Consider the following 16,609-nt stretch of genomic DNA (forward strand, 5'->3'; position numbering starts at 1 on the left):
CAACAATGTACAGCTTTCTTCGTCCTCCATGCTAAGAGATGTAAAAGCTTAAGGTCAAACAATACTAAATGTATAGGCTTCAAAAACCATCTAAGTTAGGGCATTCTCTAGTTTTAGCCAAGATACACCTGGAACACTGACAAGTGATCACTTACATAGAATAATGTGAAGTAAATTTTTTGAAAAATAAATTTTAGTGGAACAATCCTGAAGGAACACCAGGAGAACAGCAGGTTACCAGTAAGGTGTCAGCCAATTTGTTCCAGCCACTTTTGAATCCATGTTCTATAATCTAAAATTTAGTTCTCTTTCCCTAAGCTGAGAGCTTCGTATCATGTCAGTATCTATGTTATGAAGAAAAGGAGACTTGGGTGAGATGTTTCTATTTATCACAACAGCTGCATCAATTGCCTAGGACCTCAACAGCTTCATGAAAGTCTGGGAAATGTTCATGCATAAGGTTATTGTCAGCCATTTATTACATTTATTAATGTAAGCCAAAGGGTGATTGTTTTTGACACACGGCATTGTACCATAGTGTAATGGGTAGTTTCCTTCTCAGTTAACCTTCAATACTTTATAGACGCTATTGTGAAATACTGTGGTGAAGTAAGGTCTCGCATCTTCGAGCAGGCTTCTTTACCATAGCATGTTAGCTGACTTAAAATTGCCCCATACAATGGTACATATCAACCCTTAGTGAAGACTTTTAAAAAACAAACAGGTTGAAAAATGGGTTAAAGTAGGCAAATACAGCATCTGCCTTTAGAGCTATCAACTCAGGAATTCTCTCAATTATGAAATCTTGCAGAGAAGTTATTTTTCTTTCTCAAAATCCAAGTGATGACAATACTCCTTACTCCAGATCTGGCATTTTTTCATCTTCACTGTCTTGTGAATCCTCAGAGAAACGATCAAAATTAGACATGTCTTCATCTGAATCATCTTCCCAGTCTTTCCAATTATTGAAGTCGACACTAAGCCAATTAAGCTTTGCCTTTTCTTTTGTTAACCTTGGCCATGACTGGCCAGATTCTCCTTTTCGTAAACAACATAACATTGATCTGTCCGTTCTTTTATGCTTGCAATCATTTGGATCAATACAGTGAAAAAGATCAATTTCATTTAAATGCTTAAAATTATCACTTCCTCCGAGACAACTGAATGTAAGTTTTTCAAAATTTACATTAACATCCTTACTGTCTTCAACACAAAATTCAATGAAGACATAGTCCCTTCGATCATACCACTTTGCAGAAGCAGGCTGCATTGTGAACGGGGCAGGGGGACGGGCGACCGGGTGGGCGGGCCTCTCTGGCCGCGGCTGCTGCTAGGTAGTCGACTTTTCTCCAGTGGCGACTCCGCGTTTTCTCCCCGGTCGCGGCCTCTTCTCGCTTCCCTCAGGCGATGGCAGCAGCGGCGGGCTCGACCTCGGTCCCCAGAATGCACCGCGCGGAAAGAGCGGCTCCTCCGGTCGGGGAGAAGAGGAAAGTGTAGGAAAACCGGCGCGAGGACGGAGAATGAATCAGTTCCTACAACTTCTGTTGTGGTTCAGTAGTTCCTTCCTTTTCGTTGCTAAATAATATTTCATCATATATAGAGAACACAATTTGTTTATCCATTTGCAAGTTAATGAACATTTGAGATGTTTTGAGTTTTTGGTGACCATGCACAATGCCGCCATAAACATTCATGGACGAGGCCTTTTGTGGACATGTGTTATCATTTCTCTTAGGGAAAAACCAGGAGTGGAATTGCTGGGTTGCATGGTTATGTTTGATTAAGTGTGGATTATCTTTATAAGCAAGTTCAAAACTGTTTCCAGAGTAGATGCACCATTTTCCATTTCCACCAACAATGCATAAGAGTTTGAGTTATATCAGTTTTTGTAATTTTAATCGTTATAGTATGGTTATGGATGATTCAAAATATCTTCTTGGTGGAATGTCTCTTCAAATATTTTGCCAAATTTGTGTGGGTTTCTTACTGAGGTGTGAGAGCTCTTTGTATATTCTGGGTAAACGTGTGTCAGATTTTTTTAGCAGATGTATTAAGGCATAATTGCTCAATAATTACTCAATGAGCTGCACATATTTAGTATCCACTTTGATACATATTAACATATGTATACACCTGTAAAACAGCAGCCACAATAAAAATCATGAACATATCCATCTCTCCCAAAAGTTTACTTCTGCTCTTTTGTAATCCTAATTATTGCATGCTTTATTTTTTGACTGGATTCTTGTCCTCAGTAGAATTATTTTGAGATTCATCCATATTGCTGTATCAATAGTTCGTTCATTTTCGTTAGTATTTACATTGTTTGGATATTCTAATAGTGTGTTTAAACATTCATCTGTTGATAAATAAGTGAGTTCTTTCCAGTTTGGGGCTATTACAGAAAATAAGGTGCTATGAACATTTGTGTACAATTACTGGGATGGATATATGCTTTCTTTTATCTTAATAAATATAGTAGTTGTATGTTTAACTTTTAATAAAATTGCTAAACTGTCTTGCAGAGTGGTTGTACCATATTACTTTTGCGCCACTGGTGTATGAGAGTTCTAAGTCCTCCATAGTGTCAGCAACACTTGGCATGATCAGTTTTTTTTTCAATTATAGCTATTTAGCTATTTTCTTAAGAGTTTAGTGATATCTCACTGTAATTTGCATTTGCATTTCACAAATCATGAGTAACATCAAGCATCTTTGTGTGTGATTATTTGCTATCTGTCCTTTTGTCCTTTTTTTTTTTTTTTTTTTTTTTTTTTTTTTTGAGACGGAGTCTCGCTCTGTCACCAGGCTGGAGTGCAGTGGCCGATCTCAGCTCACTGCAAGCTCCGCCTCCCAGGTTTAGGCCATTCTCCTGCCTCAGCCTCCCGAGTAGCTGGGACTACAGGCGCCGCCACCTCGCCGGCTAGTTTTTTGTATTTTTAGTAGAGACGGGGTTTCACCGTGTTAGCCAGGATGGTCTCGATCTCCTGACCTCGTGATCCGCCCGTCTCGGCCTCCCAAAGTGCTGGGATTACAGGCTTGAGCCACCGCGCCCGGCCCTTTTGTCCTTTTTTAAAAATTTTTTTATTTTTGAAACAAGGTCTTGCTCTGTCACCCAGTGGAGTGCAATGGAACAGTCTCGGCTCACTGCAACCTCTGCCTCCTGGGTTTAAGCGATTATCCTGACTCACCCTCCTGACTAGCTGGGATTATATGCGCTGACCATCACGCCTGGCTAACTTTTTGTATTTTTAGTAGAGACGGAGTTTCGTCATGTTGGCCAGGCTGATCTCCAACTCCTGACCTCAGGTGATCCACCCACTTCCGCCTCCCAAAATCCTGGAATTACAGGTGTGAGCCACCCACTGTGCCCAGCCTCTTTTGTCCATTTTTAATTGGATTGTTTTCTTATTATTGGGTTTTGAGAGTTCTTTATACATCTAGAGAAAGTCCTTTATCAGATATAGGCTTTGAAAATATTTTCTCCCAGACTGTGGTTTATCTTTTAATTCTTCCTAATACTGTTTATAAAAAAGCAGAGGTTTGTAGTTTTAATGAAGTCCTATTTATCAATGTGTTCTCTTGTAGATCACAATTATGTTACTGTATCTGAGAAATCTTAGCCTAATCCAAGGTTACAATAATTTTCTTCCATATTTTCTTCTAGAAATTTTATATTCTTAGATTCTTAGTAGCAAGTTACCTTCTACTCCTAGTTTGCTGAGAGTTTTTAATCAGTTATGGATACTGAATTGTGTCAGAAAAGCTTTGCTCTGAAAAGAATGAGTTAATTCAGCCAAAAAGGACGGGGCGGGTGGCACAATTCAAATGTGACATTCTACATTTCAGCTCAAAAGAAGCAATTGGCTGATTGTCACCAAGTGACCTCACTTTTCTCTGCAATTTTTTAGCATGGGAAGATATAAAACAGGTGAAGCTATGAATGTACACTGGTTTTAAACAGAGGTAGAAGATGTAAAGGTAATTCGGAAGCATATGGGGGGAGCTGCTTCTACAAACCTGATTTCCCAGCTGCACAGTGGGATCAGAGGAGCAGGGCTGGGGACTTTCGTTCCGCAGAGTCCACCCCCACTCCCTATAGAAGGAGAGTTTCCAGGTGGCCTAAGTCAGCAGAAGCAAGCAGGCGCCCCATCCTGAGCTCCTGGAGACAACACAACAACAGATGGCGGATAGGCAAAGCAAATTAATCAAGCCACCAAATGTTCTCAGATTTGGTTTTCAAATTCACTACCAGTTACACACAGCCACTGTTATTGTGCATCATATTTATTTGACAGCATTGTCCAGCCCTTAGATTTCTCTCACTGGCTCACACTAAAGAACATATGCCTTGTATTTCAATTAGCATTTTCCAAAGTTCAAGGGAATTCTAGGGCTGAAAAAAACCCACTATGCCAGGAGTTGATGTACAAAGGCCATCTGTGGGGCTCATTTCAGTGTTCTAATGTAGCCTAAAGGGCAGAGGCTTGAGCTTAGTCTTTTTGAAATATAGATTTTAGAAAAGCTCCTTGAACATATTGCAACACACTCCATGTGGGATTCTTGTCTATCTCTTTGGAGGAGTTGGTCATGACTTTTAAGATCTCTTCCCATCCTTCCAGCTCTTCCTATCATCCATGTGAGGCCGTAGCTGTGTACAGAGCAGACTAGTGCAGTCTAACCGCTCATCCATCACATAAGCCTTTCAGCAGCAAGTAGGCAGCCAAATGTCAGTGTGGCATGAAACTCCAGAGAAAGAACAGTCTACACAGATAACGGCCAGCAAAGCACAGGGTGTGGGTTTTGCTCACAGAGAATCTGAGTGTGCCGTGCCACTCCTAGAGGATGTTCTTAACATCAAAAGTGAAAGCTGAGGAGAAGAACTATCTAGAGGGTAATTTGATCATAGCATGGCGATGAGGAGAATGGGAGACATCAAGGGATGGAAACGGATGAGGTGGGCATATCCCCAAGAACCATAAAAATGTCCCAGAGACATCTGAAAATACATTGGAAACAGTGACCTCAAGGCAGTGTAGTGTCCTGTGCTGAGAGTCAGAAGGTTCAGGTTCTGGTTCCATCTCTGCCAGTACCTCCCATCACCTCTCTGAAGCTATTTCCTTTCTGTGCAGTGTGGTGGGTAGGACTCCCTAGGTGATTCTCAATAGGCCATATTCACATGGTGCGGCTGGTATAAGCCTAAGTGTCATGAGGTTGGAGAGGACACAGAGGATGAGCCCAGGCAGGGCCAGCTCCGGGAACGTTGGCCACCTTATCAAATGATATATTCCACATAGACTTGGCTGGAAGGACCTTCATCAGAATTTTTTTATTACTACCAGGAGACTGAAAATCAGGAAAACAATTTCCACAATATCCATAAATCAGGGCTGATCTTGAGATGAATAATAACAAATTCTTTTGCTTATGTACTACTTTTCAGTTCCTAGAGTGCTTTGAAGCTCCACTCTTTGGGGATAAGCGGGGGGATTATTAATCCACTTTAGAAAAAAATTGCATAGAATTTGAGACCTCCTAGCAAATGGTAGAGACAGGATAAACCTAACTGGTGTGATTGAGAAGGCCAAGCCCCTCTTCATCTGTCTCAGAATATGTCCCTCGACTCAGCCAAAGAGTAACAAATACCAACATTAACCCTTTAATATGGATTAGTCATTAAATTAAATTGATTAACCATCATCTAATGACTAGCAAAATCTTGGGAAAACCAGGCACAAATGAAATCAATTTGTTAGACTGGAAGGTGAAAGGAATGGCCTAGGTGCTCACACATGCTCGCATGGGCAAGATAAGTCCAGGCTGGCTTTCAGTGGGCCCCGGGTCAGGATGAGTGCACTGACATAGCCACAGGGCCAGAGATTGGGAGCAGCAGGTCCAAGGGCAGATGTGGGTTCACGAAGCAGCAGTTTTGACACATTTAGCCCTTTGTGGTTTTGTCTGAGGCAGGCCCTGTCTGGAGTACTGCCTTCAGCACAATGAAGAAAAACACAATGAATACCTGAAAAAGAGATGCTCAAATGCTCAAATGGGTAAGAATGACTTCAATTATTAATAACACCTCCATATGTCGAGGTTCTACCCCCTGGATTCTGATTGTATAGGTCTGAGGTGCAGCCTAGGAACCAGCATTTCCAAGAACCATGCCAGGTGATTACGATGCAGAGGGTTCATGGATGGCAGTGAGTAATACTATATTAGTTGTGCATCCAGAAGGTAAACGATGGGCAATCCTTAAGTGGTATTTAGTTCTTCCCTTACCTGTGGATATTTTTGCCAGATCTGGAGGCCATGGGTGGGTGCTTCATGGTTTCTATCTGCTGCTATGGAAGAGAGGTCTTCCTGCCCCCATCCTATGCAGAATCTTTAGATTGAGAGGGGTATGGGAGTTTTCCTCCTGCATTTCCCAAACGAAGACATAGCTCAAACAACTTGTCACGTGAGGTGGTTAGGAGGCTCCCTGGTGTATTTGGAAGGGAGTGAAATCTAGAGTATACAGGGAAATTGAGCAGGACACCACATCTCCAAGGCATCCATTAGAGAATGGAAAGAGCTGGCTAACTTTGAGTTATAGGGTCATAATTCCATCTCAGGATTCTGGCAATAGCATAAACCACTAGAACTCTTCCTTGGTAGTTTATGAACACTTTGCCCTCCCTACCCTCACCCCACCTCCTGCCTTGGAAGATTAATAGCTCTGTAAATTACAGTTGTATTAAAATATGTGTATTATATCTTGATATGAGGCTTTCATATGGGTATGAAAGCGCCCTCAACTTCCATCTCCCTGGGTGACATCTTGCTTTGTGTACTAATACAGTTCCAGTGTTGAAAAAAAAGGACTTCCAGATTGACATAAGCTCCACAAAAGGCTGTGAGCTTTGAGTAAGACTATTCTGGGCTGGGAATCAGCACATGTAAAAGTACAGAGGCAAGAAAAAGATGGACATTGGGGGATGCCCAGGAGAGAAATGTGGCTGGAGTAGAGAACTTGAGTAGGTTGAGACTATGGTTGTGTGTGTGTGTGTGTGTGTGAGAGAGAGAGACACACACACACACACATACACACACACACACAGAGAGAGAGAGAGAGAGAGAGATCCTGAATAATGTACAAGGTATTTGGACTTTGAAGGCAATATACCTTTGAAGATTTCTGGGTAGGGATGTGACATGATGAAAATGATGTCCAGGGTGGACTGGTTGCTCAGGATGGCCTTAAGGGATGACAGGCTGCCTGTAATAGAACCATGAGGGAAACAAGGAGCTTTATCTTGAGGCTGAATTGCCATACGAGCATTGGTTTTTGATTGCTTAGACTGCATGTATTTGGAGTGGCTCAGCGGGAGCCGGTGGGATCAGCATTCTGTGTCTTTATTGCTTTTTTTTTTTTTTTTTTTTTTAAAGAGGGCAGATGAACCCATTTTGTCTTTCTGTTTCCTGGTTCTCTATGAAGCTGGGCTTATGCCTAGATTTCTTGCTTTGCATATAAACATGTCATATCCATATCCTATTTCTGGGACAGAGCCAAGGGCCAGTGAAAGCTAGGTCTCTCAGTTTCTGATTCAGGATCTACGATGTCATGTTGTTATCCCTTAAAGTGATTATTCTCTAATTATTTATTGAAACTGTTTTTTTCTGAATTCCTTAAATTAGAGTCCAGATCCTCCCCCAGACAGGGGGTCTGGGCCACTGAATAATACAGTGGAGGGCTCAGGAAAGCAACGGGGAAGGAAGAAGTAGAGGGGAAGAAACAGAAAGAAGACGAAAGGAAGGAGAAGAGGAAAAGGGGGAAGTAGGACAGAGGGGAGGGAAGAACGAAGAGCAGTTCAAAGATAGGATGGTGATAAAAGGCAGCCAGTCGCTACAAAAATTGCTGCCCTAGAAGCGGAGAGGAAGGTGTCCTGGGATGTAAAAGCAGCCTCTCACTTTCACCACTTGGGGGCAGACACTACTTACAAGAAAAAGCAAAAATTTGCAATGGCTTCAGGGTCAAAGTGATCCTCTTGGCACACAGAGGATTCGGTGTTGAGTCGATCACTCACTCCCTGAGGTTCTTCCAGTCCCTCAACAGCTAGAGCCCCATCTCTGGGCACAATATCAGTGTGGATTAAAGAAAAAAAGAAGGCCAACTTTGCTCGAACTTAGATTTTCACATCACGTGGAGTACAGAATTACAGTTGAACGGATACCACATAGAACAAAACATTTTGCTGTTTCACCTTATTATTTAAAACATAGAATTGCCCAGGCTTTTATGCAGTCACTCACTTCTTTATGTCTTTTTCTTTACTGTAGCGTTATTGCATATACATTATATGTGCATTATTGTTCAAGGAATTTCCAAACGTTGGAAAGCACTCTTCTTAATTTCTTCCAGCTCCTTCTCAGTCTTTGCTTCTGTTATATTTTTAGCCTAAGGTGATAAAAATGCATGGGAATGTGTATCTTAGTTTCTTTAAAAAAAAAAAAAACTCATAAACTCTGAACCTTTGGGTTAAAGGGATATTTTTATTTAGAGAATGGTTGAAAACAACCAAATTACTGCAGGTAGTTCTATGGTGCTTAAAAAGCAATCGTTGCAAGTGTCTGATTGCCTCTGAGCATGATGCAACTAGCATAGTGCTAACACGACGAAGTGCGAACTGAGATATTAAAGGGGACCGATTAGTGCTAACAGGGCGAAGTGCGAATTGAGATATTAAAGGGAGCCGATTTCCTTCAACCCCCCAAGTTGTTAAGTATTATTATCGCTGAAAACAGCATTTCAATATCCATTTTGTTTTCCTTTTGGTAGATTTTTTTCTTTTTTGAACCATATAGAACAAGTTAACTCCAGCAAGTCTGTTTCTAAAATAGACTTTCTAAGTAGCCAATTAAAAGCAGAATCTCTTGAAAATAAAAATATTCCCTTTGGAGTGGTGATTGGGCCTCTGAGATAAATAATCTCATTTGCAAATTTAAAAGGAATAAGAACTTTCTATTATCTACAGACTGAGTAGGTGCTGAGAAAAAGGCAACTTTGCTCTTCCCTATTCCCCCACCAAAAATTAAAAAATAGAAGGATAGCAAATTGACTGAACAACTGTGGGAAGTTTGGCTCCATTAGTCTCATGCTTTTCAGTGTGTCCAGGTTGACAATAAAACTTAGTTTATGTGAGTATATGAGGTGGTAGTTTCATTCCAATTGTCTGTTTAATCTGGTGGCACAAGAAGCAGCAAAGCTACTGTTTTGTAGCAAGGTCTTGGGGCCTACCGTTTCCTCATCCCTAAGTTTAAGGAGAAGAGCATTACCTCCACTTAAGATTTACATAACTTTTTATGAAATACCCTCACGCTAATTTAGTCCATGGCCCCTTTATCACATATAATCCATTACAGTGCTGGTGAGATGATTACTTCCGAATGTGGTTTCTGTTCTCTCCCTCTGTTTCACAAGCTGTGTGCCGATGTTATAAAGCTCTTGCAAGGAAGAAAAGAGAAAAACTTCTAAAATGATTTCTTGTTCTTAAAAAATGGGAGAACAGACAGCAAAGAATGATTTACTATGAGTCTCTGCTTTGCAGCAGCGGAAAACTGGGAGAGGATCAAACATCCTCTCCAATTTGGCTACCACCTTCTACGTTTAATAGTGTTTTAAAATAAAATCTCTGACAGTCTTTGTAAGGGCTATTAATTTGTACCTTGCAGAAATGCGATTCAAACGTTTCTGGAATTGAGACCTTGGAGGAGGTTTTATAGTAAAGAAATATCAGGGACATCTGAGATTTTCTCTGAAAGTTGATGTGATCTCTTATCTGAAAATCAAAGGCTTTGACCCAAACTTTGAGATCGCCTCTCTCATTTGATGTTAGCAGGGAAGGTCTGACAAATACCGAAGGGGCTGACAAAACTCTGTTTTGCAACTAGTGTAGGGCCAAGATTTTCTCTCTCTTATTTGACTCTATCTCTTGAGAGCCTCGTTTGTTTTTAGTACCTAATTTTATTGTTCATTTTTACTAACCTTCCAATCTCAATGCACTTTACGAAAAAAGTAAACCAAAAGTAATTACTTGGAGAACACAAAGCCGTATCTATATATGAGATCAAACATTTCCAACCTTCCCTTGCTACTTACTTCTAAATAACTACTCTTCTTTCTAGTGCTTTCTGCTTGTTTTTGTGACAAACTAACAGCAGGGAATGTCTTCAGGCTAATTATACAGGACCATTATGTGATCCTGCAGGAGGAGGACTAAGGAGAGCTCTATTTCCAGCTTTAGTTTCAGGGTGAAATGAAACTCTAAGGGAGATCAGGCCTAGGCTGACTTCTCAGATCACAGGTAATTCTGGTCTAGGAGTCCCTTGCCCTCCACTAAGCAAGAACACCCCAGATATTCAGAGGATGACTTCTAGTATCCTTTGGATAGGTGGCTTCAAGTGGTCTTAAAATTGCTATACAGCCAATGCCTTCCCCTTCTCTCATTCAGAGGGTTGAACATGAGTGTGATAAGGATGGGAAACACAAAGGCGTAGGAAAGAATATAACAGCAGTGACTAAAAATGTAGACTTATCTTTTGGGAAACAAAATCTCAGCATAAAATGTGGTAGTCACACAGAGAATTGTAAAAATTTCTCGGAAGATCTGGTGCCCTGCTCACACTGCAAATCCAGCCCCAAGCATCGATGAAGTCCGCCCTCCTATCAAGAGCAATACGGGTTGGCCTCTAGAGGGAGGATTCCTTTGGCTGCAAGCCACAGACACCCAATTCAGACTTCAAAAAGAAATTCCAGTGCTGCTTCTTGCTTCAGGGGCCAAATGCTCTTCTCCAGTCTCTGACTCTCTCTGCATCTCACACTTGTATTTGTTTCTGCCTGTTCATCCTTCAGACAGGAAAGCAACATGGCTGCCAGAGGCCTGGCACTTACAATCAACCACCTTGAAGACCCAGCATCCTGGGGAGGAACGTGAGGTCAGGTCTGGGCCTTGTGCCCGCTATGGGGTCAAGGCTGGGTGAGGTTAGCTTCACTCAAGTCACAGGAATACACTTTCCACAGGAAAGATAGGTTCTATTACCTACCATATGAGGAAATGGTTCTGGGCACCCAAAACCAAAAAAATGTTCAGTACACAGTCCTTATCTATATGCATAAAAATACCAGGATCAATACCATATTGCCATTGTCTTGTAGTGTATGTTTTGTTTCTTAAGGAAACTGCTGTTGCCTTGCCTGCTCCCTGGGGTCCACTTTGAACGTGTACCTTGACTTCTGACCACAGCCTTAGGTTCTGCCTTTGCTCTTATGTGGGACTTCCATCACAGGACACAATGTCCATCTTATCAATATTTTTCAACACCCATGGATTCCTTATGTTTGTGGCCTGATACCTCTTTTGGCTTCATCATGGGCACTCCCAGGATCCAATAGCTGTCTTTTATAGTAGACAGGGCCCTAGGGGTGACTCCATGCCTAAATGGAGCACTATTCCTCATGCCCGCCCAGATCAATCCAGTATAATTCAAACACGATGGAACAGATGCATCTAGGATGTATGTCGAATGGGTCCCTTCCTATCTGCTCTGTCTCAGAGCTGGGGCTGACCAGGTAACGACAGGGAGATGACTCATTACACAGCAAAGAACACGCCTACTTTGTGCGTGAACTGATCCCTGGCCAACATACTCATTTGCTACCCTGCACATAAGGGCCTAGAGAAATATGAGAGCATGAACTTCTAGATGACAGCATCATGCATATGTGGTGGGGGCACTTTTCCCTTTCATGTGCATGGAAAATATTAGGAGGGAAAATATTCCCCTCACGACATATTTTACATCACCAGTCATGTTTTCTTGGAAATTGATTTAACTTTTAACACTTCAGAAAAGATCTACTGTAAATCACTTAATAGCCAGAGAGAAAGACTGTATTTCCCATCTTTCAACACCCCCAAGGTTACAAAATGCCTTTCCCCACTAACTAGTGTGGGTTGTTCCCTGCATCATAATCTCACTACAGTTCATTCAATCTCTTGCTCCTTCATTCATTCACAAGCGTTTAAGCCCTAGGCTGTTTGGAACATACTAAGTGTGCAGTGATGAGTAAGACCCTGTCCTTGCCCTCAAGAAGCTCTTGGCCTAGTCAAAGGCCAGATGAACAAATACTGAATACCAATGCAATGGGGCAGATGCATCTAGGATATCAAACAGGAGCTCAGAGGAGACAAGGTTGTAGGGTGGGCTGTGGGGCAGGCCAGGTTTCGGTGGGGAGGGAGCCACTGAGGTGAATCCTGTAGAATGATACATGTAGCTAGAAAAATACAGGAAGTGTGATCCAGGAAAAGAAATATTTCAGGAAGTGTATTCCAGGAAAAAGCATGTTGGATGGTACAGGGCTGAACTGTCATGGTGGGTTTGAGAAGGAGTAATGAGGCATAGTAGCACATAAGGTATAGGGCAGGGGACAGAGGGGAGCAGCAGGACATCACTCTGGGATGGTAAGCAGAGGCCAGATCATGCAAGGTTTTTAAAATTATGATAAGAGTTTATATTTTATCCAGAAGAAGGAGCAGGGGGAATTAAAGGATTTAAATAGGAGTCCGTTGTGATTAAATTTGGATTTTAGGAAGATCACCCTGAGATTGGTGGAAATATTGCCTGAAGGGAGTGAGACTGAGGCAGGAAGACCAGCTGAGAGGCGATGGCAGTCATCTGGGCCTGGGACAACCAGGGATTGGACCAGGGCAGTCAAAGTGGGCTTGGAAGCCAGGGAGCAGAATTAAAATACATTGAGAGATTACACTTCATGGATGAATTCTATAGTTTGTTACTAGGGAAGTTTCTCTGAATGCGTACAGAGCTGCAGAAGAGCAGCAGAACCCACAAGGAGAAGGTGCAGGGTGATCCTGAGTGCGAAGCTGGCTAGTGGAGTTGCTTTGCTGCTACTGCCACTTGCCACTGATGATCATTCTCCTCTTCCTTTGGGTGAGGAAGAAGGGGAGAATGCAGGTGGAGTGGTTCCAGTTAAAAAAAGAAGAAAAAGGGAAAAATAAAATATATATAAAGTTATCAGAAAATGGCAAGGATTTAGAGTAAATGCTTGGCTTTAGTTTTGGGCAAAGCAGAATACAGAAAAGCCACTAAACCAGGCAGGGGGATATTGGCTGAGTAATTGTTTTGGAGATATTACTTCAGAGATATTACTTCAAATATTATTACTTTTGAAGTTTTGTATCTGTCTAGTTGGAATTGAAGGAAGGACACCCCGGTATCGAGGTTTAGTAAGTGGCTAAAATATGAATCTGGAGCTTGGAAGAAAGCCTGAGCTAAAGACATAGATTTGACCGTTGTTTGTCATAGAAAGTAGAGCTGAACTGTAAGGGTGCAGGAAGATAGTTACGGAAGACACACAGAATGAAAAGGGAAAAGGACCAAGAACAAAGCTCTGGAGTGCATACCCACTTAAAAAAATTTTTTAAGGTAAAAAATTCTTATTATAAAAGTAATACAAATGAAAACAAATATTGAGAAAAGACAAAGTTATCTATTTACTGTCCTGCCATCCTACTACAACCACAGTGAGTAATTTGATTTACTTTGTCATCTTTTTATCCTATGCTGGATGTGTTATTTCAGTCATGATTACAGCCATTCATACGCTTTTGTATCTTGCAATTTTTATTTAATATAACATTTTCTCATGTTTTAAATAATATTCATTACTAATTTTCAAAGAGTACTTAATATACCATTCATATACATCCTTTTATTGACTGTTTCCTGGACCAGAGGATGGCAAACAATGGTACCACATTTACAAATAGTTTTATTGGGACACAGCCATGCCCATATTGTTTACATATATTGTCTGTGGCTGCTTTGTGTTACATACAGCAGTGTTGACAAGTTATGACTGAGACAGTATGGTCTGCAAACCCTAAAATATTTATTTTCTGATCCTTTATAGAAAAAGTTTGCTGACTCCTGACCTAAATTTTTAGGTGGTTTATATTTTGGGCTATTAAAAGTAATGCCACTTGGAACATCTTTGTGTTCCAAGATGCCTTCAAGATCTCCCTTGAGTGGTTATGGCTGAGGGAGGCAGTGAAGGGGGTAGACACCACAGTCTGCAGCCCCTCCCCTTCTAGCTCAGTGCAAGGCAGATGAGCTGCAGTTCTGGCATTCTCACACACAATTGACTTCATGCCAACTTTTACTCTCCATGAGGTCCAGGTAAACCAAGAATGCTATATAAACTTGGATGTCATCTCTTGTCCCTCATTCCATCATTTCTAAATACTTAGTGTGGGTGTCCATCCAGCCACCCTTGAAGGGCCCGTGAGGGAGCACAGCTGCTGTGAACACTGCCGGGGCGCAGCCTGCTGCAGCTGGGGGTCAGCTCAGAATCTCCATGTTCCTCCATGCTGGCTAGTGCAGTGCTCCCAGAATATCCGCTGCTAATGAGAAGCAGGAGGAGCTGTCAGTAGACAGAGAAATCAAGGGCAGATGACAAGGGCAAAGAGCATGAGAGGTCATGGAAATCTGGGGTATGTTTCAATGAGAGAGGAATGGTGAACTGCCCCATGGAGGAGAAAGGTGAGCTGAAGACTGAAGATCTTCCACTGGATTTGTTAATGGAATTTTCTCTGGTGCCTTTGTCTGAACAATATTAGCAGAGTTGAGGGACAGAAGCTTGATTACAGAGAACTGGAAAGTAAATGAAAGGTGGGAGAGTGAATTTAAAGTATTTGTATTGCTTGTTTGATTCTCAGCTCTCTCTCTCTCCTAGATTATAAGCTCAGAGGGAGCAGAGGTGACATTGACCTTGATCAACATTAAAACCCTAATACCAGCTGCTATGCCCAATCCATAGTAGGCATTTAATAAATATTTAGTGAATGAGAGGAGACACAGTGGTAGATAAGGACATTAAGTACAAGGGATACCAGGGAGGCTTTTTATTTCCTTACGTAAACTTGAGATAAAAATAGAAGAGCTTGAAAATATACACTGAGCGAGGTTTCAGAGAAAGTATACAAGGACAGACCTGCCTTAGATATTAAAGCACATATTTGGCCTTTCCTCCAGCTTTTCCTAAAAATCATCCAAAGGCAAAAAATGAATGCAAAAACCAAAAATATGAACTCCACTATGATTAAAGTAAGGAGCTGTAAATTCCCAAAGCAGTAACAGAGAAGGTAAGAATCGATAAGAATGGAGAGAGAGAATGTAGAGATTGTAGATCTCAAAGAGCCATCAGAGGTAAAAGGAGTACTCCTTGAGGTGCAAAACCCCAAAAAAACCCTCACTGCAACAGGGTACACAGATAAGGGGCAGAGGTGCTTCTGCACACTATTTGCTTTTAAAAATTGGAGGAAGCAGAGCCAAATGAGAAGTCACACTGAAAGGTTGTATGTAGAGAAAATGGACCATCTCTACGACATCAGGGGAGAAGAGAAAATTGTTATTGTGAGAGAGAACCACCGCTGCCCATCATCACCATTCACAAAACCCTGGGGGATGAGGAATTCTAGCCAGGTTGGAGCTTGGCACTGATCTCTTCCCAGAAAGCACCTGCAAAGAATTGGTCTGAAAAAATTTATCTCTTTCAATAATGAAGAATCAAAAAGTGAAAATCCACCTAACTCTGAACCACAGGGAAAGGGAAGAAGGAACAGAAAAAAATGTTAGACAAGAAATACTCACGAGAAAAATACTGCCTTGAAGCAGATAAACACTGCATATATATTGTGTGAATTAAAAATAATCAATAAAGCAACTGCTTTTATGAAACAGGAACTTCAGATATGTAAGAGCCCACGGAAAAGGTAGTGAGACATAGGAGATGATAAAATGTAAGCTGGAAGAACTCAACAAAGAAATTTAAGAAAAAGGTAAAACCATCACAGAAATGAAGGCAAAAGTGGAAAGAAAGCAAATGAGAATAGACAGTGCTCAAACATAGCAAAGAACACAGAGGGCCAACTAAGAAAGGAAGAAAAATAACAAGGAAAGAAAAAGAATGTGAAAAAGAATGAGAGAAAAATGCTGGTTGGAAGGAATTGGTAAAGAAGATTCAATGTACACAAAACTGTTTAAAAGATGCTTGTCCTCCTTCATAGTAAAAGAAGTGCACATCAAACATACACTAAGATCAGGACTTCTATTTTTAGCAACATCACAAAAGCATAAGTAGATGCTACTCAGAGGCAACATGGATATTGCTTAGTGGTTTGAAGAGGAGCTTCTTCTGCAAGACTGGAGGGAAGAAAGCACAACTGGTTCAAATACAAGAATTTCATCAACTTCACCAACTTTTTCTTCACAGGCCTATTTCTGCTGTAGAGAGGGAGTCAAGCACATCTGCTAGGGGAAAAGGTGGTGGATAGAAAAAAAGGAAGAAGGCTCATAAGAGTGTTGGAGAGTTGGAAAAACATCTGTGTGGAATGGAAGAAGGTGTTAATCTGAAAAGAAATGGTGCAACGTGTCTCTGAGTCGCCGATCTGTGTGCAATGTGGTCTCCTACAGCTCGGCTCAGCTGTTTGTTTGTCTTCACAAAGGCTGGGGATTCCAAGGTAGGTCAGATGGAGAGACAAAGGGGCAAGAACGC

The 16,609-nt window shown here is 41.4% G+C and overlaps 1 protein-coding gene, 1 non-coding gene and 1 pseudogene across 2 annotated transcripts; 1 reads left to right on the forward strand and 2 right to left on the reverse strand.

Annotated features, from left to right (window-relative positions):
- Positions 1 to 656: 656 nt before the first annotated feature.
- On the reverse strand, positions 657 to 1,520 carry LOC117072570 (prostaglandin E synthase 3-like). Its single transcript, XM_033192873.1, has one exon. The coding sequence runs from the start codon at positions 1,268 to 1,270 to the stop codon at positions 857 to 859; it is 414 nt and encodes a 137-aa protein (XP_033048764.1). The 5' UTR covers positions 1,271 to 1,520; the 3' UTR covers positions 657 to 856.
- An 11,272-nt stretch (positions 1,521 to 12,792) lies between these two features.
- Positions 12,793 to 13,018, forward strand: LOC117073932. The gene has a single exon (XR_004433465.1). It is a non-coding gene; the product is annotated as a small nucleolar RNA U3 (small nucleolar RNA).
- A 970-nt stretch (positions 13,019 to 13,988) lies between these two features.
- On the reverse strand, positions 13,989 to 14,422 carry LOC117072170 (annotated as a pseudogene).
- Positions 14,423 to 16,609: the final 2,187 nt, after the last annotated feature.

This window comes from Trachypithecus francoisi, unplaced genomic scaffold (genome assembly GCF_009764315.1).
Source record: "Trachypithecus francoisi isolate TF-2019V2 unplaced genomic scaffold, Tfra_2.0 Lachesis_group4, whole genome shotgun sequence".
Taxonomy (NCBI): Eukaryota; Metazoa; Chordata; class Mammalia; order Primates; family Cercopithecidae; genus Trachypithecus; species Trachypithecus francoisi.

Coding starts and splice junctions, on each gene's coding strand:
- LOC117072570 (XM_033192873.1), bottom strand. CDS start 1,270: ATGCAGCCTGCTTCTGCAAAGTGGTATGATCGAAGGGACTATGTCTTC.